Source organism: Hyaena hyaena, unplaced genomic scaffold (assembly GCF_003009895.1).
Source record: "Hyaena hyaena isolate Hyena2069 unplaced genomic scaffold, ASM300989v1 scaffold_46, whole genome shotgun sequence".
NCBI lineage: Eukaryota > Metazoa > Chordata > Mammalia > Carnivora > Hyaenidae > Hyaena > Hyaena hyaena.
This window is the reverse complement of record NW_024080678.1, coordinates 2,237,350-2,259,961: the sequence shown is the minus strand read 5'-3', so window position 1 is coordinate 2,259,961 and position 22,612 is coordinate 2,237,350. Positions and strand designations below refer to the sequence as shown.

The following is a 22,612-nucleotide window of genomic DNA, read 5'->3' as shown; positions in this document are numbered from 1 at the left end:
TTTGAGAACTTTCCCTGTTCTGGATGGAGACACAGGAGTGAACCAAACAAGATCCTCGCCCCTCGAGGAGCTTACATTCTTGCGGGGCAAGACGGGGAGACGAGTCTCCTGTTGCTGCTGCCACAAATTACTTTAACAGCTTAAAACCCGCACATTGATTATCTTGTATCTGTATAGGTCAGAAGCCCAGGGGCTGGGCTGGGTTCTCTGTTTAGTCTCACAAGGGCAAAATCAAGGTGCAGGCCAGCCTAGGATCTTAACCAGAGGTTCTAGTGGGGGGATTTACTTGCAAGCTCATCAGGTTGTTTGCAGAATTCATTTCCCTGTGGTTGTAGAACTAAGCTCCGCTCTTCCTTGCATGCGTTAGCTCCTGAAGACTGCCTGCTCTCCTGGTCACACACTGTCCATGGCAATGGCATGAGGGCCCCTCCCCGCACATCCAAGCTCTCTGCTTCCCTTCTGTAACATCTGTCCTGCTGTCGGGTGGACGCAGCTCTCTGCTCTCAAAGACTCCTGTGATTAGATTCTTAGGCCCATTGGATAATCCAGGATAATCTCCCTATTGTAAGGTCTGTAATTACAACTGCAAAATCTCTTTTGCCACATAAGGTAACAGAATTACAGTTTCCAAAGATTAGGGCATGGGCATCTTTTGGGGGCCCCTCTGCCTATACCAGGCAGCATCTGAATAATAAAAAATGTGTCTCTTGTAGCATTGATGAAAAGTGCAACGAAGCAAAAGAAAACAGGGTGAGGGACGGGGAGTGTCCCTTGGGAGAAGCTGGCCAGGAAAGCCCACGGTGAGGAAAGGACCTCTGAGCTGAGCACTGAAGGTAGGAATAGAAAGAGCAGTCCAGGCAGAGGGCTCAGACTCAGGGGTGAGAGTGCATTTGGGTGACACTCAGGAGGCCAGTGTGGCTGAACAGGAGCATGCAGGGAAGATGAGGGGCTATGTCCCTTGACCGGTAGCCATGACCAGCCCAGGCCGACCCCCTTTCAAAGATGCTACACTTTGCCACAGATCTCTGGGCTGGTGGTGATCTTTATAAACCCTAGACCAAAGCAGGAGAACAGAACCAGTTGCATGGCTCCAACGTGCGTTATGTGAGTCAGAGCTCCCAGGGCCTGGAGGGGAGAATCTGAAGACATTCTGAATCTACATACTTGGAGACTCTGCTTTGAGCATCACTAGATTTTACAGGAGGGCTCAGACCCTATAGGTAAGGAATGGCCCAGAGATGGGTTCATCCTATAGCTTAGTGAAGGTCTGCTTGACACCCATGTCCAGGGAGTGTGGGGCCCGACCGTGAGAGGAACATACACATCCAGGTCCACTCCTGCTTGGGGCCTCTGCTGAGTTTGTCATTCTCTCTAGAATGCTGTTCTAGAACCCAGAATAGCTGCCAACTTCCTTTCTTTCAGGTCTGCTGCTCAAATGCCATCTTCTCAGAGAGCCCTTCCCTAAAGAAATGGCTCTTTCTAGAAGAATCTAATTCCCTCCTGTGCTTCCCAGCACATCATATTATGTCAGGGTTTCTCAAGCTCAAAAGTGTAAACATTTTATGCTGGACATTCTTTTATAGGGGACTTTCCATCCACTGTTGGGTTGGCTGCACCCCTGTCCTCTACCCACTAAATGTCAGAAGTATCTCCCTTGCTGTGACAACCAAATACATCTCTGAACACTGCCAATGTCGCCCGGGAGCCAGATTTCCCCCTCCAACTCCCGTTCATGACTGCTGTTCTGCGTTACTGTCTCCAAAACACTTACCATCTTCCAAAGTTATTAATTTCATTCAACAACAAATACTTACTCAATGCCTAATATATGCCAGGCATGATTCTAGGGACAGGAGATAAAGCAGGGAAATTAATAGACAGAAATTACTACCCTTGAGGAACTTAAATCCTCATGGAAAGAGACAGAAAATTAAAAAAGAAAATGAGGGAAATTATCGTAGGTCAGACGGCAATTACCACGACGCAGGAGAGTAAGGCAGGGAAAGGCAGTGGAGTGAAGCCACTCTCTGGAGCTGGAGAGGCCCCCAGGTTTACACAGGTGTGTTCGAGGGACAGCAGGGAAGGCAGAATGGTTGTAGTTGAGTGAGTTCAGGGGTGCCTGATGCAGCGGCATTGCAGGATACAAGAGGGGGATTGCTTCTCTCCTACAAGAAGGGCCCTCCCACAAACACAGGTCCTTTTTGTCTCCATCTGTAGCATCCCCTGGGCCTAGAAAGGTGCCTGGAAAGTCACACATGCTGGGTGCGTGAGGATTATGTGTCCAGCAAGTGACTGAACACTTGGACAGCGGGTGCTGAGGAGGGAGTGCTCGGGCCCAGACCTCTTCAATGGACTAAGTATAGAGTTACTATCAAACCATGTTCAAGAGCCATGATGGTCTTCCCTCTTTGGGAACCTCAAAACTTTATTCATTCATTCATTCATTCATTCATTCATTCATTCAGAGAGTAAGCCAACATGAGTGGGGGAGGGGCAGAGAGGGAAGGAGACCGAGAACTCCAATCAGGCTCTGTGCTGACAGCACAGAGGCTCAATCTCATGGAACCGTGAGACATGACCTAAGCCAAAATCAAGAGTCAGGTGGTTAACTGAGTGAGCCATCAGGACACCTCGGGGAACCTCAAATATAACAAAAAAGTACTAATATCTGACATTATTGACCCAGAGATCATCCCAAGCGCTTTATAAATATTATCTAATTTTGTCCTCAAAGCAGCCCTGTGAGGTGGGAACTCTTCAAGTCCTGGTAGATAAAGACGGTTAGATGCCCAGATATCGTGGAGCTAGAACGAGACAGAGTTGGGACTTGAGCCCACAACTGTTCATTTCCAGAAGACAAGTAATACTGTCTTTTAAAAGGAAACTGAGGGGTACCTGAGTGGCTCAGTCAGTTGAGTGACCAACTCTTGATTTTGGCTCAGGTCATGATCTCCTGGTTCATGAGACTGAGCCCCATGCTGGGGTCTGTGCTGACAGCATGCAACCTGCTTGGGATTCTCTCTCACTGTCTCTCTGCCCCTCCCCTGCTTGTGCATTCTCTCTCTCTCTCAAAATAAATATTTTTTTTAAAAAAAAGAAGAAGAACTAAGGCCAAAGGAGATTCTGGTTCAGGAAATGAAGTGGACAGGCTATGGGTCACTTCACTGAACTTCAGAAGAGCATAAGTGGAGAGAAGTAGCTAGTGGTAGTACTGACACACAGACTTCTAGCTGAGTCAATGTTCCCTGTGAGTGGGGAGCATATTCTCTTATTCATCGATGTTAGCCTTGAGGGAGATCCCGAACAGGTCACGGCTTTGTACTTGGGTCCGTCCGTTGAACATCTGCAGCGCCTTGAACTTATTGCTCCCCACAGGGCCAATGCCTCCTCTTCCCAGAAAAGGCTACCACAATGAAGAATATTCCTGCGTCCCATGGGTCCCCCTGGACATTTGTGTTACAGTTGTACACAGTCGTTCTATCTGAGCCTGAAACGCACACTCCTTACAGAAACAGAACGGAGTGCTGTTTTTGCACGGTTTTAATAATAGACAGTGAATTTGGAATACAGATCAAGGGAAGAGGATGCTTCTTGCTATCTGGTAATTTGCCAAGAGATGCTTACTACTTTAGGAAAACACCTCACAGATCACAAACACCATGGGTCGAATGTGGGCTGTTAGTGACCCATCGGTGCTGTTCTGCACTGATGGCATCGCACTGAAGATGGTTCTACCCTGAACACAGCACAGAAGCACCTGACCGCACCATCATATCCTGATTCCACTGGAGCTATGCCTGAGCAATTACACGTGAAGTCAGTATTATTTTATAGTAAATTAATTTCCTTTTATTTCTCCTGTAAATTACATAGCCAGGGCACTATATTGATTTTTTTTTTTTTTGGAAATTGTATTTGTCGACAGTGTAATATTGTAAACCTTTGAATTTTATTCGAGGATTGTAAAAAAGGCATTTGAAACATTTGTTACAAAGATGAGGCAAGGCCACTGGCTGAATGAACAGAAGGCATTTTCATTATTTTTGTGGATGACCCTAAGGGGAGGACTAAAATGAAGTCAAAGAAAATGAGACAAAGATGGGTCTAAATCAGATAAAACTCCACCAGAGATAAATATGAAGTCTGTGCTTTAGGGTCAATAAATCTAGTACAGAAGTACAGAATGGGGAACCTTTGGCTGAGCAGTCACTCATGGAGCTTCTCAGTTGAACTCAAGTTCAATTTGAGCTTGATGTGCAAATGGCAATAAAAGTCTGTACCAGGAGGCTGCCTCTCAAACTTTAGCATGCATCCGAATCACGTAGGGAGCATGTTTCGAAGTACAGTTATGTGGCCTCGCCTCCAGAGATTCAAATTCACATTATGTGGGTTAGAGCCTGAAAGCTGACATTTTAAGCAGACATTCTAAATGATTCAGAAGAGCGGACGTAAATATCCAGGTGAAGGCATGAACCTCTGACAGTTTGATAACATCCAGAGCATATCACTCAGGTCAGTGTGTCGCCTCCGCAAAGAGAAGTTGGAGCTACCTACAAAGCCAACCCAGGGAAGCCTGGGTGGCTCAGTCGGTTAAGTGTCCCACTTTAGCTCAGGTCATGATCTCACAGTTCATGAGTTCGAGCCCCATGTTGGGCTCTGTGCTGACAGCTTGGAGCCTGGAGCCTGCTTTGGATTCTGTGTCTCCCTCTCTCTACACCCCCTCTCATGCTCTGTCTCTCTGTCTCTCTGTCTCTCAATAATTAATAAACATTTAAAAAAATTCTTTCAAATGGCCAACCCAACAGGATGGTAGAAGGTCTGGAAGCCATCTCATACAGAATTGCTTCACACGGGAAGGAAGTTTTGGAGGGCTGGCAACTGGCTTCAGACATGTGGCACCGAGGGTGCTGACTAAGAAGGTGCAGTGCGAGCATGTCTACATCCTTACGTACATACAGAAATGAGTGAGAAAATACAGTACAAAACAGAGGAGACATCTCTACTGAATGAACCATTCTTTGAATGGCAAGCATCTTTCTGCAGGCTTATTCTACTCTATTTAAGCTCTTCTGTGCCACGAGCTTGGGATACAGAGCTCAAAAAGTGATAATCCCTGTCCCTAGAATTGGTGTAGAAGTAGTTTTTTTCCCAAACTTCTTTCCATAGCTCTAGGATCAAGTTAAGAGTAGAAAGGGCCACTGGGCTGAACAGCCTCCCTTACTTTTGGACTTTCTAGGACCTCCAATACACGAGCACACAACGGGGGTCTCTAAGGGAAGGATCCAGAATACAAAGTTCTCAACCTTGTCTGTCCACAGTTTCTAAACACGTACCAACATCTCCTGCAATGCCTTCTGGAATTAGTCTAGAAAATGCTGGTTGAGGTTTACTGAGAGGTTGGCATTCAACTCTGAATCTCAATCATTCTAGGGCCTCAAGTCACACCAAGTCTATTTGTGGATATGCAAACTTCTCTCCACTAAACTACAATCTTCTTACAGGAAAGTTCTCAGTAGCACTCATTCTTTTTTCTTTTTTTACAAATCTTTTCCCACCCTGAATATAGGCATTCAGTAACATGTGCTGAATGAACGACAGTTAAAGCTAGTTTCTCTGAATGCAATTATTACAGAGAGAAATCATCCAATGACGACACTCCTTCAGAGCATAAACAGTTCTTAGTTCTTGAGCTGAGAGACAGGAGGGCTCTGAGAAATGAAGGGACTTGGCTAGGGCTGCAGAAGACTGGAGGTCAAGGGCAGAGCAAAGGGCCAGCCCACACCCCACACTTCTGGGTGGCCCATGAAAGCTAACTGTTTAGCAGTTCTTCAGCAAGTGATCAAAGGTTAGCTCCTTTTGAATCCCTGCCCTGGAGTCACCATGGCAACTGGCTTTGCCATGCCTCACCTTCCACTTGTACTTCTTCACTGTGCTCTAAACTCAGAGGTGAGTCTGTCCTTGTGTGTCCCCATTTGATTGTCCTGTGGATAAGGATTCCTAGAGAAATTCCTCCTCCCTCGCTGGAGAGCCAGGTCTCCATCTGCCTGTCTCTGGCCTACTTTGGAGACTGAAAGGAATTGGTATATTTTAAGTTGTTTCTTAAAGCACATCCTCTGCTCTGGTTAACGTTATGTCCTTCGTCTTGGGGAGGAAGCACCTTGTCCTGGAGTAACCTTTGGGATCCTCCGGAAACAAAGCTCTCTGTAAAGCATCTCCTTTCTACCGGCCGGCCTCCCCTCACCCCATTCTCCAGTCACCTGCTACTTGTAGCTTCCCTTCTCCTTCTCTTCTTCGCTGGTGTTTGTTTTTAAGATATTCGTCGTCAGTGTAGGAACTGAAGTGGGCTGAATCTCAATGAGCCAGTCATAATCTTGTTTAAGAAAAAAAAAAAAAAGTCCTGCAGACAGCTGAATGCTGGGTGAATGACAGCTTCCCGCACCTAGATGATGAATGGACAGAGTGGTCGGGAATGAACCCATCTCTGTGCAAGGATGTGAGAGGTGCCTTTTAATTCCACCTGAGTGCTCATGGCGAGGGCACACTGTGCTGGGGTTGGCCTGGTCTGCCGGTCTGTCCACAGCTGTGAAGACGGAATTAAGTTGTAAACAGCTCTGGTAAGAAGGGAGGGGATGGTATGGGAGATGGCGAACAGATCTCTAATCTTTTAGGCCCTGTGGGCTTTGTGCTAACCGACTGGGAAGGAGAAACAAGAGGAAGGAGGAAGCTGGCTGCTGTTTTCAGGGGAATGTCTCCTGCACAGGACAATTCTAGGAATTAATGAAGATAGTACATAGTAGAGTGTCTGGCCTGATGCCTAGTGAATGCAGCTGAACTTGATAAATGGGGCCAAATCTAAATTACTGGAAAACAGTTACTCAGCTAGGCTGTGGTCAGGAGGAGAAATAAAAACCACAACCAACTTCCTAATGCATTTTGGTTCACCAGGCCCCTGTAGCTACTCTACCACAACAGAGCCTCACCATGGGCTCCGGGTGGGCTTATCATTCATTTGTTTTCCATTCACAGAAACAAACCCAAGGCTCAGAGAGCTTGAGCAGCTTTCCAAAAGGAACAAAGTTGGAAAGCAATAAAGTTATCTCTGAAAGACAGATTTTTCAACTCAATCATCCTATGCTTGTTTTTCTGGGGATATTTAAAGTAAATCATAGTTAGGAAGCTGGTCCACAAAGTAAAATAATCTTTTTTAAAAATGACATGAGGGGCGCCTGGGTGGCTTAGTCGGTTAAGCGTCCGACTTTCGCTTAGGTCATGATCTCGCGGTTCGTGGGTTCGAGCCCCACGTCGGGCTCTGTGCTAACTGCCAGCTCAGAGCCTGGAGCCTGTTTCAGTCTGTGGCTCCCTCTCTCTCTGACCCTCCCCTGCTCACGCTGTCTCTCTCCCTCTCCTAGAAATAAATAAAACATTAAAAAAATTAAAAAATAAAAAAAAATAAAAATGACATGAAAAGGTATCTTTTTCCAGATAGTAGAGAAACAGGAGAAAGTGGCTGCACTGTATTTAGGGAAGAGTGAAAATCTCAGGTTTTTTTCCTGACCTGAGAGGACTTTGAAAACCTTAACAAACATCACATAACCACCAGTTTAAAAGCAGAGAATGGATTCCATTCCCCCAGAGGATAAGTGGCAAAGAGGACACAAACTAAGATTTACTGAGCACTTATTTTATGTCAGACACCAGGCTAGGCTTGTTGAACTAGGTACCCTGTTAATGCCCCCATGCTAGGTACTATTATTCTATCTTACAGAGGAAAGAACTAAGTTTCAGGGAGGTGAACCAAGTTGGCCAAGCCTACACGTACACGTAGTGGCTGAATCGCAATTCCAGCGTGGATCTGCCAGAGTCTGCCAAGGCCAAGTGGAAGGCTCAGTGAGGGGCTTTGCGGGAGATACCCCTTCTGGAGGCCTGCTTTGCGTTAGGATTTAGGGCAGAGGGCTCCCTCCCAGCAGAATCCTCAACTTCCATGAGAATCTAAGTGCAGGATGACTCATCCACTGATGTGTGGTACAATTCCTCATCTTAAAATAACAAATCCCCATCATGAAAGCCAATGCATTCTGATGTCGCATAAATCCTTTTATAATGATCACTTGGTGTCACTGGCTTATTTAAATGGACACATCACTTCTAACAGGGCTTTCCTCATCTGCTCTGCCCTTTAAGCAGCAGCAAGCGGGGAAGTAACTCACTGCCTTGGCATATCAAGTAGGAACTGACGGTGGTTTTCAGACTTGTATGTCTCCTGACCTCACACTGAGGCAAACTGGGAGAGGCGGGATGGGACATGTCATTTTTGTCGTAATAAATTCCCCAGTGTGCCACATTTTTCTCCTCCCCGCAAACCCAGATTGATGGCCTGTGGGGTTTTTTTTTTTTTTTTTTTTTGACGCGGATAACCATGACCCTGACGCCATGTCCTCAAGGCCACTGCGGTATATCTCTGTGTGACACTGTCTATTATTCTGTGTTGTGGAAGACAGACACCAGGGTTTACCTGAAATTTCCCTTCTCCCACCCAACAGACACGGATGTCTCGGGCTTTGCGAGAGCCTGGAGTGAACGTATTAGAATTCAGGCTTTTACAAAAGATCAACATCAGATGATAATTCACTTACCAAAGGAAAGGACGGGGCAGGGTGGGGGGAAGGCATATGATTGGCCTCACAGTGGGTTCCTAAAGGGTCTAGCCTCAGAGGCACTGAGAAAGCCTCCTGGGAATGTTTGCTTGGAGAAGAAACAGTGGTAGGTTTCAGAGAAGATCCTATTGCTCCAGAAACATCCTGAGGGCAAAATCCTAGGCTTCTCTCCAGATGCTTCAAAGACAAGAGTCTAGAATCCTACAATGTATGGTATTCTTGATCTTGAAGCCAGTGAAGTTCAAGCTAGGAAGATTAGTAGTTAACAAGGAAGCCCCCTTACTGCTCAGACTAGAGCCTCAACCTCTCTCAGTGTGAGTTTCCCCAGAATAAAATAGAGATAAGAATAGCGCCTGCCTGGTGGGGTTAGTGTAAGGATTGAATAAGAGTAACATCTAGAAAGCACCCAGTACATACTCAGCTGGTACCCAGACACGCTGCCATAGTCATTATGAAAATCCTTTTACACCAGCTGAGGGAGAGCTGCTTCTCTCTGCCTCCCTCTCCGAGCCTGAGCCTGGCCCCTCTCAGAGATTCCTCAGACATCCTCACCATCCAGGGACTCAAGGGTTAATGCCCAGCACAGCAGGGGAGCCTCCAGGAGGTGTGAATTCCATAGAGTGAGGCCTGCCTGGATGTTCTGGCAAATGTCAGCAAAGGAAGGCTCCCATCTCAAAGGATGGCCTTCACAGGACTCCCTAACTGGCACCACTACACACTGACTCTGACACTTTTTTTAATTTTGTTTTTATTATTTATTTTTGATAGAGAGAGAGAGAGAGCATGAGCAGAGGAGAGGCAGAAAGAGTGAGAGACAGAATCCCAAGCAGGCTCCAGGCTCTGAGCTCTTGGCAGAGCCGGATGCAGGGCTCAAACCTACAAACTGTGAGGTTATGACCTGAGCCTGAGTCAGAGGCTCAACCACCCAGGCGCCCCTGACACTTTCGTTTCTTGTCATCCTCCAGCTTTGACCCTATGTCTGAACTCTCACCTCTGGAAGTTTGACTGTCAGCCATTTTTCCTTGGCCTCTGGGGCCCCTGTATTTGCACCTGATCCTCAGCTCTCAGAGTTGACTTTTGGCCTCTGGGACCTTTTAGGTGGTGCCATCCCCTGACACCTGTCCCACCCAGTCCAGTTGGTCTCAGATGCCGGGTCCCAGTCCTTCTGGGCCTGATCCTACTGCTCTCTGAGCTCCAAGTTTTGATCCTGACCCAGATCACACATCTACATCCTTTAAGAACGGAGTTCCAAAGCAGTAGCAATAGAGGATAAAGGGGAAAGGGCAGAAGGATCTGGAAGCACAGCAACAACAGGCATTGGCAGTCCTGAGCTTAAGGAGAGGGACGTTGCTTTAATTCCTTATTGATAAGCTCTGTGAGGTCATGGGAGGCATCTGGCCTACCTGGCACAGGGTCTAGTATAGACTAGGCACTCCATCCACAGTTGTTGAACACAGAATGAATGAATGAATGAAGATATCATTAGCCAATGAAATATTAGCAGAAATGATGTCACTTCTGACCAGAAACTTTCAGAATCAATAAGACCCCCCTACTTTCCCCTCTATACAAGGAAGTATGAATCCAGATGAGTCCCGAATGCCTATGGTGAGCAAGATCCAGCAGGCCTAACAGGGACATGGAATGTGAGGAATGTAAATGTTTGCCGTGTTAAGCAGCTGAAATGTCGGGGTTCTTTGTCACCGTGGAACAGTCTTTGTATCAGTGGAGCGAAGGAACCTAGAGGTCATACTGCTAAAAAAGCCCAATGGGATCTAGATTTGAAGGTTAGTCAGGAGAGAGGCTTTTTGCTGAGATTGCCACTGACAGCCAGGGTCTGACGCTACGCTGACTACAGCTGTGGCTCTAAGACTGGAAGGTCAATGTGTATACACCGTCCACTGCAGAATTCAGGCAACCAAGTGGTCTCCTCCTGGCCTTTGCTGGCCTCCTCCTCAGAGGAAAGAACACTGAGCCCTCACGTCACCTTCTGAAACCCCCACCTCGCACCACCCTCACAATTTACCTGTGTTGTAGCCCCTTCCAAGGGCAGGCCACGGACGGTGATTTTTCCACAGGTTTCCAAGGTACCAGTCACTCTGGTTCTCTACCAAGCCCAGGACCTGCTGACCTGTAAAGTACAGAGAAAGTAAAGGTATTAAAAGAAGCCAAGCCACATGGAACAGTGAGTAAGTACTGAATAGGAGACATAGTGATATGATAAATCTTATTTTAGTTTTTATTAAGTGTCAGGCCTTGATCTAAATGCTTAACTTGTATTAGCGTATTTAATTTCACACTTTGGCAGCCCTGCCATTTTTTTCAAAGTTTATTCAGTTATTTTGAGAGAGAGAGAGAGAGAATGCATGCATGGGGGAGGGGGAGAGAGAGAGGGAGAGAGAGAATCCCAAGCAGGATTGGAACTGTCAGCACAGATCCCAACTTGGGCCTTGATCTCACAAACCATGAGATCATGACCTGAGCCAAAATCAAGAGTCAGATGCTTAAACGACTGTGCCACCCAGGTACCCCTTGCCCCACCAAGGGGTTAAATTATCCCCATTTTATAGAGAAGAAATGAAGGGGTGGATAATTAGCTTGCCCAATGTCACCCAGTTACTCTGTGATAATGAATCCCAACCAACCAGCCAGCCAGCCAGCCAGCCAACCATCCATCCATCCATCCCCTAACTCATGCAACACATGTTTATTTACCGACACACCTCATGTGTTCCAGCTCTATTTCCCACTGTACGTTAGTTCCCTGGCTTTCTGGCATCAGCTAAGATCATTTGCTCCCATCAGAGGGAAGAAATGCCCCTTGGTGAAGGAGATAGTAGCCCACAGAGAAGAGCCCTCTTTTGGCCACCTCCCCACAGTGTTTTCATCCTCACATCCATTTCATCATGAGTCAACAAGCCATCGTGTCATGTCAATGCAGGAGTGTTTCCTAGAGGAGCTATTGCTTCTCTGTCCCCAGCGCTCAGCTCTGACGTTGGCCTGCATCTGGTGTACAGGAGTCAGCAGCACGGGAGGGCCAGGACTCTTGGTCAGACTAGTTTCACAGCATCTTAGAGCAGTCAGTCACTCCTCTCGATTTCTTAGAACTTACTGTTCCTGGCAGTCCAGGCCTTCTACGGAGGGCAAGCAGGGCATCAGACCCATCCACCTTCCACAAGACAAGCCTATCATCCACTTGCAGAAGGTACTCCCTTGGACTTAACTATCAACTATTTACAGACCAAGAAACCAAAGTTCACCGGGACCATGATGTGAACAATAGTGGTGGAGCCAGCACGTGACTTGGTACTTGTGTGACACACACACTTCTTCCACCGGCTCAATGCCATCTCGCGTGCCATTACAACAAGTAATTGTGGGAGGAGTGAAAAATCCATGTTACAGAGAAAGAAATTGAGGCTTGGACATTTTAAATAGCTTGCTAAGGTCATATGACTAATAATCATGGTCTTCCAGAGCTAAGCGATGCCTTCTGGGGCTAAAAATCTTTATATTATTGGCCGATCTGAGAAATAAAGACCTTTCTGACCAAATGAAAGCCTAGCAGTGTGTTAAGAAAAACACGACATTTCTCCCGGAACAGCATGCTTTGTGATATAGAACCTCCCTGGTGTGATGGCAGCTCCCTGAAATGATGGTGTGTGGGCTCGGTGTAATTTATTTGATCAATTTATCGAGCTCCTATCTAAATCATCACCCCGGCACAAATACATAAATTAGAGGCATGGGAAAAAAATACTACCACCCACTTTGTCATTGTATATGATCACATCCAAAACTTGTAGAATCCCTCAGAAAAACACATCAACAATTCAAGAAGTGCAAGAGCCAATCAATTCCACATGCAATGAGCTTGGGATGTTCGTGCAAAACAATGAGATCTGAAAGGCAGGTTGTCCTCAGCAGAGAAAGCTGTGTGCCATGTCCCGATGCTGTGACCTGCTTACAGAGCCCACGTGATAACCTTGCACGAAGGTCGGGCGCAGGGGGGCTACAGAGCCCTGGTTCATAATTACTAATGACCCCAGGTTGTATATAATGAAGGGTGTCACATGCTCGGAAATGATCATTCACTGAATTTAGGGTAGCCACCTGAATTTCAGATAAGGTCATCTTCAGCACCTTAAAAGTCCAAATTGTAGACTCTGGCATTCCATGTTCTGCCTCAGTTTACTTCTTCAGAAGGTTTCTCTATTTTTTGTCTTTAAGTTTATTTATTTATTTTCAGAGAGAAAGAGTACACACGCTTGCGAGTGAGTGGGGAGGGGCAGAGAATCTGTGCTATTGGTGCAGAGCTTGACGCGGGGCTCCATCTCATGAACACTGAGATCGTGATCCGAGCTGAATCAAGAGTCGGTCACTCAACCAACTGAGCCACCCAGGCGCCCCATAAGCTTTCTCTATTTAACCACCCTTCATTCCTGCCAAATGAAAATATACAGTTTTATTGCTTACGTTCTCACCTCTGGCTCCTGCCCATGTGGCCCTTGCTTGATGGGAACTGCTCTGACCCCCGGGCAATCCCTGCCCATCATCCCTTCCAGTCCATCTCTAGCGTGAAGCCACCTATGAACATCCTTGAGTCTGAATGGTCACTTTACCTTCACTCCCATGAGATGACAGACAGTTCTATCCAGCACTTCCTTCTGGCATTTTTTGCATTAGCTGACTTATGCCCTCTGAAGGACAGAGTGGGTGATACACAGGTGCACCCACACCTCATTTGTAAACATCCACCTCTCCATTAGTCCGAGGGTAGTCTCCAACACACTAATGGGTGCTAATAAATGTCTACTAAATAAATGACGTCTGGTGGTGGCTAAACCTCTCCCGACTGGGAGACCCGCCATGTTAGTGTATTAGTATCCTCACATTTCTGGGGCTGTAGGGCATTTTGCCCTCCCCCCACTCACCGACACATTCTCTGGCAAACCTGGCCATCTTCCTCACCTGCATGGAAAACTGCAAAGGTGAGGCGGCACCACCTGAAAGCATGTTTATGTTGGTTACTCTACAGAAGGCTTGAACCCAAGGTTTTAATCTCCAGAGGAGTGACATGCATGATTAACCCAAGTTAATGTTATCCAAACTCCCCTCTCAGTTTGCACCTGGGTTGCATTTCTCATGATGGTTGCATACAACTCCTTTACACAGGCCAGCCCTCTTTAAGGTCAAAAAACAAAATAAAATCCTTAACTAGCAACACGATGGCTGTAATTTTAATATCCATTGGTTGACAAAATGCAAAATAACAAATAGCTACTAAGACTTCATTTTGCTTTTCCAGATGGATTCATTAGCCGCTCTGTCAGAGAATTAAAAGGGTAGCTGGGATGGGGCACCTGGGCGGCTCAGTCAGTTAAGCATCTGATTTCAGCTCATGATCTTGTGGTCTGTGAGTTCTAGCACCACATTGGGCTCTGCTCACAGTCTGGAGCCTGCTTCAGATTCTGTGTCTCCTCTCTCTGCCCCTCCCCTGGCACACACACTCTCTCTCCGCCCCACCCCCCCAATAAAACAACAGGGTGCCTGGGTGGCTCAGTCAGTTAAGCATCTGATGTCAGCTCAGCTCATGACCTCATAGTTTGTGGGTTCAAGCCCTGCATGGACCTCTGTGCTGTCAGTTCAGGACCTGGAACCTGCTTTGGATTCTGTGTCTCCCTCTCTCTCTGCCCCTCCTCTGCTCACACTCTGTCTTTCTCTCAAAAACAAATAAACAGGAAAAAAAAATTTTTTTTAAAGGGTAGCTGGGTTTTGTAATGGGCTTGTGAATACCCTGAACTATTTGGTGCATCTCACCCTGCAGAGGTCTGTGGTCCATCCCCAGGGAACTATGCAGTGGGGGTAGTCAGAGGTAAAGAGTGGAAACCTCAGGTCCCACTGCCTGATCCTAATTCTTGGCCCTGCCCCTTTCCAGCTGTGTATCCTTGAGAAAATTACTTAACCTCTCTTGGCCTCAGTCTCTAAGCATTAGGACTGCTGTGTCTTCACATGTTTGAATGAGGTCACGTGTGTTAATGGTTAAGCATGGGGGCTGGAACCTATTAAGCACCCTGTAAGTCATATCTATTTTTACAGATCATCATCCAAGCTCACTTGGAAGCTTCTGAAAGACAGCAAGCCCACCCATGAAGTTTTCTTTGGAGGTCCATCTAGCCCAACAGGTCCTTCTAGGACTTTATCCAATTGTGGTCTGAGAACTGAGTGCTTCTCAGGTTATTAACTGCAGGTTCCTGGGCATCAGCCTAGATGTTAATTATGACCAAAGGCTGCTTCCCCCTACCTCTCCGGTTTCTAGAAGGAATTTCCAGCTGCTAGCCCCAACCCTTTCTCTCCTCTGTGTACACAGGAGGACTTACCTGGCTGGTGAGCTTCAGAGAAACAAGTCTACATTGCTTAACCCCTCCTCCATCCCTTCTCTTAGAGAGGGCCCCCTTGAACCCTGTCCTTTCCTGGGGCAGGCTCCTCTCCACGAGGCCACGGTTGCCCCACACCAACCCACACCATGGGGACAGGGTGGGCAATTCTAACTCAGAGCTTTGATATGATTAACATCCACAGGAAGTCCTCTGATTTAACCTGCACTAAAAAGATGACATTTTGCTCTCATTCTTTTACCTTTAAATTGGTTCAGTATTGGGGATGCGGGGTTCATATTATCTATTAATTCTCTCATGCCTTAACACTTCTAACAAAGAATTCCGGCCACTGGGGCCAGTCATCTGCATTAAAAAAAAACAAAACAAAACAAACAAACAAAAAAAAACAGGTAATTGGAAAGGATATTAAAGTTTGAGAATTAGTGATCCAGGTCTGGAAACACTGTCCCTGCTTCAGTCAAAGGTGAAGTTCACTGGTCGGGTCCCTAGCACACAATACACTCTAAGACATCTAAATCCAGCCCACAAACCAGCAGAACTCAGTGGCAGCCTGCAGTCGTAGGCTTCCTGAGGACAGTGAAGTAATGAAGGAAATGAACATCAGAGCCAGACTGCCCAGGTTCAAATCCTGGCTCTTCCACTTATTAGCTGTGTGACCTTGAACAAGTTACTTAACCTCTCGGTGCCCACTTCTTCACTCAATTATAAAGTGAATACATAGGACATACCTTAGAATGATTTATTTTTCTCGAGGCACTATTTTGTGTTCTCTGCTTATTCAAATGTTAACACTAATGCCTGGAAAAACAGTCAAATGTTCAGTAAACATCTGCTCTTGTTTTTTAAGTGTTGTTTGTTTTTTTTTAATTTATTTCTGAGAGATAGAGAGACAGCATGAGCAGGGGAGGGGCAGAGAGAGAGGGAGACACAGAATCTGAAGCAGGCTCCAGGCTCTGAGCTGTCAGACAGAGCCCGATGCAGGGCTTGAACCCACGAACCGCAAGATCATGATGTTAGCCAAAGTTGGACGCTTAACCGACTGAGCCACCCAGGCACCCCAGTAAACATCTACTCTTATCATTACACCCAGAATTCCCTGGTCCCATCTTCTGTCCCATCCACCTGGATTCAGGCATCAGCAATTCCAGCCATCTCTCTCCCGCTCCTTCCTTTGCTGACACAGTCCTTACTCAGCCTAGACGTTGGTTCAGTTTAGTATCAACTGAGGGTTTGCTCTGTGTCAGATACCACACAAAAACTATGGAATGAAAGACAAATACAACATAGTCCTTGCCCTAGAGGCAGCTAAAAGAGGAGGCAGATAAACAATTATGAAGCAGCACGGTGCCTGCAGTGACAGAAACACTTGATAAGTCGGAGGAATGGAGGGCAGGGAATAATTGATTCTGTCGGGGAGGGTGGGTGATGCCGGCTTGGGGTCTCCCCGGGGCTGTCTACTGCATCCTTACCTGCACTGTGGGCTACGCCACAGACGTCCACACAGACGTCCAAACCCCCAAGCTTCCCCACAAGCTTTTCTGATAACAGTGCTATCTCGTAACAGCCTTCTCAGCAGAGACAGTGCATGAGGCAGGCCATCCTTTATGGCTCTTCCAGTCCCGGCTCCTCAGCCCGGTGGCATCTGGTCTCCAGAGGTCAAAGTCTAAGGCTCTAACCTGGATGATGCGAACACACATGGCCGTCCCATTAAGAGGTAAAGTCCCAGGGGACTCCTCGGAGGGGGCGGAGAACACGGGCCGCTGGCAAGCTGCCTCGCTCTGCATCCGCACTGCCTCGTCTTCTTAGGAGTTATTATAATAAACCACCGTGACTAACAGAAAAGGCTTTGTCATTGTTTTCCGTGCGGCCCTGTGGTTATGATTAAGTGCACTGTTCCCCGTCTTCCTTACTCCAGGCACAAGTTAACTTATGAAAATGAAGCTGTCTTCTTTGCTTATTCATACATCACCACTAACAGCCAGACAAGAGCGAACAAGCTTGCTATTCTGCTGGGGCCATGGTGTCGGTGTCACCAGCCAGCAGACGGATGGCTCCAGGCTGGGAACTCCCCTCGCTCCCTCCTCCGCAGCTTTTGGCTCAAGGCGGAGAGTTCCGTTCAGGAGGTGAGGCCCCAGGAGCGGGGGGATGGTGATGCTTCCACGGGGCACATGGGGTGCGGACAGGGCACGCTGGGCATTCACCCATCAGGTGGGCAGCAAGGAGGCAGGAAGCACTGTAAATTAGAGAGACTAACGGTTTGTGACCCAGACTGAAGAGGGCTCTAGCCCTGGCTCTGTATGTTGGGGCCACGGTCTTACTTTTCTGAGCCTTACTTTCCTCACTGTAGAAGGGCAAGAACAGAATCTACCTCCCACCTCCAAGAAGGGATGTGCAGATGAAATGATACAGCAAAGAGCCTGCCTCCTGGGGGGTGCCTGCCTGAGGCACTGCCCTTCCTCTACAGTGAGGGTCACTGTGCATATGGCATCTGAGTCTTCCTCTCAAGTGCTCACACTGGCTGCACACACTAGACTCTGCAAAACCTGGCCCTTCTGTCTGCACCCCGGCTCCTGCCTTTCTGAAGCTACCAGCTTCCGTGACTGGCTGCAGGCTCTTGCCCGTTTTCTTCCCTCTGAACATTCTTTCCCTGCCTCCTCTTCGATCCTGATGTTCCCCACTCCCATCCTTGCCCCTTACTTTCTTCCTGTTCCACATTTTATCCCTGGATGACAGGATCTACTCCAGCGGCCTCAAATACCACTGACGGGAAGTTAATCACCCATCTCCATCCCAGTTCAGACAACTTTCCGGAGCTGCTCCTCTTAACTCCTTGCTCTTCACATCCTCGCCATAACCAAATCCCACAGATTTTATCTGCTATGTTTCAAACCCGTCCCCTTGCCTGCTGTCACCCCCTTACCACGTCTCCTTCTCAGGTGACCTGGCAGGTCACACCTGATCACCTTCCCCTCAGGAGAGCCATGCCATTCCATTTTGCCTACATAAAAATACGCCGATGGTGCAAATTTGATAATCTTGCTTCCTTCATTAAAAGATTAATGCTCCTGGGGCCCAGTAGAGCATAGATGGGTGAATGAAAACTAAGTACTATCTATTGCCGAGCATCCTAGCCCACCTGGAGCTGGTGAATCCTTTCTAGCTGAATGGGATTGAAGTGAATGCTTACAGGTGAGCCTCTCTAGGTAAACACCAGGAACAGAGTTCTGGCTCTGATGGCAGCTGCCCCCAGAGCTGTCTCACTTTCCTCACCCCCAGGAAAGCTCCCGGATGCACAGAGAAAGTCCACCAATCACCGTTGCATATCAAAACTGCTCTGCCCACACCAGCAAGTGAATATTACAGTGTTACAGCTAGGGACTGTCCGTAGTATCAGCAGAGAAAGCAACAATGACTTTTCAACCTCATATTTTTTCTAATAAGATACTTTAAAATAGAAAAGCCTTTAATAGTACCATTCAATAATGCATGTCTGAGCGCAGGATGGCTGTAATAAGGAAAACATATAGTACCACATTACTGTTTACTACACATCCAGAAAGGACCGTTCCTTGCCCTGGATGCCCTCTGCTAGTGGGTGTGGAATAATAAAGCATCCCCTGAGAAGATGCAACACAAAAGATATTTAAAACAACCCTGAATGGGTTGAAAAGACTGTCAGGATTCTGTACCCTCAGCATAACTGCACCTGAGTGCACTCTGGTATCACCCAAACTCCCCGGCACAGCAAAGATCTGAGTACTCATTCTGGAGCTGCCTGCTTTTACAGGCAGAGCCCGGAGAAGGGTAGTGAGGTAGCTGGGAACACACCATCCAGTGCTGGGGTTCAACTACTGACTCCATGCTGGCTGTGTTTCCTATGCATATGCTTCCCCAATGTGGCTGCCTCTCCTCCTTCTTTGAACTTGAGTATAATTCTCACCTGTTCAAATTCTAGTTCTCCCCCACTTGAATGGTAATCCTGGGTAAATGCTTAGTCCCACAGTTTCCTCCTCTGTAAAATGGTAAAGGGATCTCCTTCATGGGGCTTCCCTGAGACTCTTGGTTAGGTTTATGTACCACAGGCTCGTACTGTGCATCCTTGCACAGTATGAATGCACGTGCCCTACTTTAAAAAGGTCCTCTCGCCAATCATTTTGTTGCCTTGGGGATGCTTCTCTAGTTTACTCATTCTGGTCAACCTCGATTTCATTTGGAGATAAAGACCCCATCCTTGCTGACCTTGATAGCTGAGAGATAATCCCTTCTAAGAGGAATAAGAATCTGTGTCACTCTAGAAGGCAGAATTAGGCTGAATGAGTGAAGATTGAAGGAAGATAGATTTTGCTTCTTATAAGCAAGACTGTGATAGAGTTTGCCAAGATGGAAACAAGCTGCCTTTCTAGGGAGCAGCTTTTAAATACTGGTACGGTTCTGGAAAAGGCTGCAGGATTCAGCCCTCAGCCGGCAGGTCTTCACCAAGCTCCTACTGTGCACGGGGCTCAGCACCAACTGCCAGAGACACATCAGTGAAGAAAACTGACCCCATCCCCAGCTCCCGGGTTTTATCATCTCTACAAAGAGCATCTCAAATGGTTTAGTTACTGTTGGCCTGGCCCCACCTTCTAACCTCACTGAAGCAGATTCTTCTGGGATGAGGCCTGGGAATTTCTCTGCAGAGACAGCGCCATGAATTCTCATTCATGGCAGGTGCGGGGGCCTTTGGAGTGGGAAGGGCACCCAGGGATTTCTGTAGTAGAGGTGATGACCTCAAATCCCCCTTCCAACCTGAGTGTAGGATTTCTTGATTAGGAGCCCCAACAGGCTTTCTCAGCATCCCTCTCACGCTGAACTTGTCCCAAGGTTCTTCCCCGACCTGTCCTGTGTGTGTGCACACGGCCGCCCTGTGATGGAAGCCTGCTTTTTTGAGGGCAGCCCCCCTTTGTGTGACCACTCTGTCTAGGCACGGGGATACATGCTTTCCACACGTCGTCTCAGAGTCCCTCACAACAACCCATGAGGTGGGCACTGTGCTCGCCTCCACAGTGTGGAAGGGAAACTTTTACAGAGGTTACACCTCTTGTGCAGGACAAGGGGCTGGAACCACAGAGCCTTGGCTGTGTTCAGATCACTCTGTTGCAAAAGCCTGTGTTTCCACACCTATGTCTGCAGTTGGCAACCACCAGCAGGGCATCTCCGTCCCCAGGTACCACTGTGGGTAAGGCTCCAAAGGACAGGAGAGAAGGGGTAGAAAGGTTGGCCAAGGCGTATCTGACCTGCACACCTGTTCCTGCCTGCGCTGCTACCAGAGACCGCGGGCAGGGGTCCAGAATACCGCAGAGTCCTCTGTGGTCCATCTGAGTGTTAATCCCAGAGCACTGAGCTGAGAGCAATTTCCTACCTCAGGGGCATCTCTGGAGAACAGAAAAGGACAGCCCGAGGCTCAGAAGAGAGTCTGTAATCCAATAAAGGTCCAGGTAATGATTCCATCTGCCAAGATGCAAGGACAAGTCCCCACCCACCTCCTCAGGTCAGTCCCAAGTGGGCCCACATGAACTTCAACTGCTGCTCGATCTCAAATAATGATTTGTCTCTCCTTTCTTTCCTGATCTTTGGTCTTTGGAAATGGGAAAAACTAAAAAGGAACACAGGGCCAGCCGCTGGGCAATGTTCCAAGGCTGCTTTTATCACACTGACTCCCAGGATGCTTGACTGCTGTCACCTCTCAGACAGGGCCTCCCCCAGGGGAGCAAAGCTGGCCGGGATCTGGCTACAACTTGCATCCGTGGACTCCCTGGGTCTTTTTTGTAAAAATACAATTTGTTTGCAGGCGCCTGGGTGGCTCAGTCGGTTAAGTGTCTGACTCTTGATCTCAGCCAGGTCATGATTTGTGAGTTTGAGCCCCATGTCAGGATCTGTGCTGACAGTGAGGAGCTTGCTTAGGATTCTGTCTCTCTGTCTCTTTGCCCCTTCTCCACTTGTACACACCCTCTCTCTCTCACTCTCTCTCAAAATAAATAATCTTAAAAAAAAACCCATAATCTGTTAGCATCTTTCAGGTACCTGGCTCACAGATACTCCTATAACTCACTGATGACAGTGCCTAGGAGAAACCATCTCACTTTTCCTACTGGGATTGCAGGAAAAACAGTTATTTGTGGGATTTAAGACCACCAGAAAAGTTCTGGCTTTTCCAATTACAGCTGGCCCTTGAACCACATGGGGCTGAACTGTGCAGGTCCACTTCCATGTGGATTTTTTTGGATAAATACAGTACAGGACTGTAAATTTATTTCTCCTGATTTTCTTAACATTTCCTTTTCTCTTGCTTGCTTGTAAGAATATGGGATATAATACGGATAACATACAAAATATCTGCTGATCAATTATTCTCATCATTGGTAAGGCTTCCAGGAAGTAAGTAGGTAAGTTTGGGGGGAGTCAAAAGCTAAATGCAGATATTTTGAGTGCATGAGGGGCAGAGGGGTCAGTGCCCCCAATCCAGAAATTGTTCAAAGGTCAGTTATATTACTTGTGCAATATGGGCCAAAACTACTTGATTTCTGAGCTTTAGTTTCCATTTCTCTAAAATGGATGATGATAAAATTTATTCCATTTCCACCATATAGTTATTTTAAGAGTAAAATAAAATGTTTTTTTACTGTAAATTATTGTTCAAGTATTACCATTATTAGCCAACATTTTTGGGTCTTCTATAGCTATTATATTTTTCCCATTATTATTTTTTTTTGAGAAGAGAGGGAGAGAGATAGTGCACATGTAGTGGGGGAGGGGCAGAGAGAGGGAGAGAAAGAATCCCAAGCAGGCTTCAAGCTCAGTGCAGAGCCCTACATAGGGCTTGATCCCATGACCCTGGGATCATGACCTGAGCCAAAATCAAGAGTTGGATGCTTAACTGACTGAGACACCCAGACTCCCCAGAGCATCTTTTGTTCTAATGAGGTGACTCAGTGGGTCCCTAAATAGCTATGTGGGGGCTGGTTGCCAGAAAGACAAAACCTTGATTAGAAGCTTGGGGGTTTCACCCCACTGGACAGTAGGACAGGAGAGAGACCAGAGACTGAGTTCATCACAGACGGTCAATGATTGAATCAACCATGCCTACCCACCTAATGAAACCTCCATAAAGACCCTAAATAATGGGATTCAGAGAGCTGATGGACTGGTGAACACATCGGGGTGCCTGAGGGTGGTACACTCAGAAAGGGCATGGCACCTCTATTCACACCCTCCCCTTCAACCTCATCTTGGGCATCTCTTCCATGTAGTTGTTCCTGAGTTGTATTCTTTATAATCAACCACTAGCAGTAAGTACAGTGAGTTCCTGAGTTCTGTGTTCTAGCAAAGAGCAAACCTATGTGAGAAGGGGGTTGAGGGAGGCCTTGACTTTGCAGCCAAGTCGAATGGAAATGTGGGTAAGTTGGGGGCCTGATGCTCACGCCTGGTGTCCGAGGTACAGGCAGTCCTGTGGGACAGAGTCCATAAGCTTGTGGGGTCAGATGCCACTTCCAGGCAGTAGTGTCAGAACTGAATTGTAGG

The 22,612-nt window shown here is 47.2% G+C and overlaps 1 protein-coding gene across 2 annotated transcripts in view; it reads right to left on the bottom strand.

Moving 5' to 3' along the window:
- LARGE1 (LARGE xylosyl- and glucuronyltransferase 1) overlaps positions 1–22,612 on the bottom strand; it is a 539,462-nt gene that overhangs the window by 112,306 nt on the left and 404,544 nt on the right. For both annotated transcript variants that reach the window (XM_039230459.1, XM_039230458.1), the window contains one exon: positions 10,681–10,785. In XM_039230459.1, the coding sequence (XP_039086390.1) occupies positions 10,681–10,785 (105 nt within the window). The remainder of the gene's footprint in view (positions 1–10,680; positions 10,786–22,612) is intronic.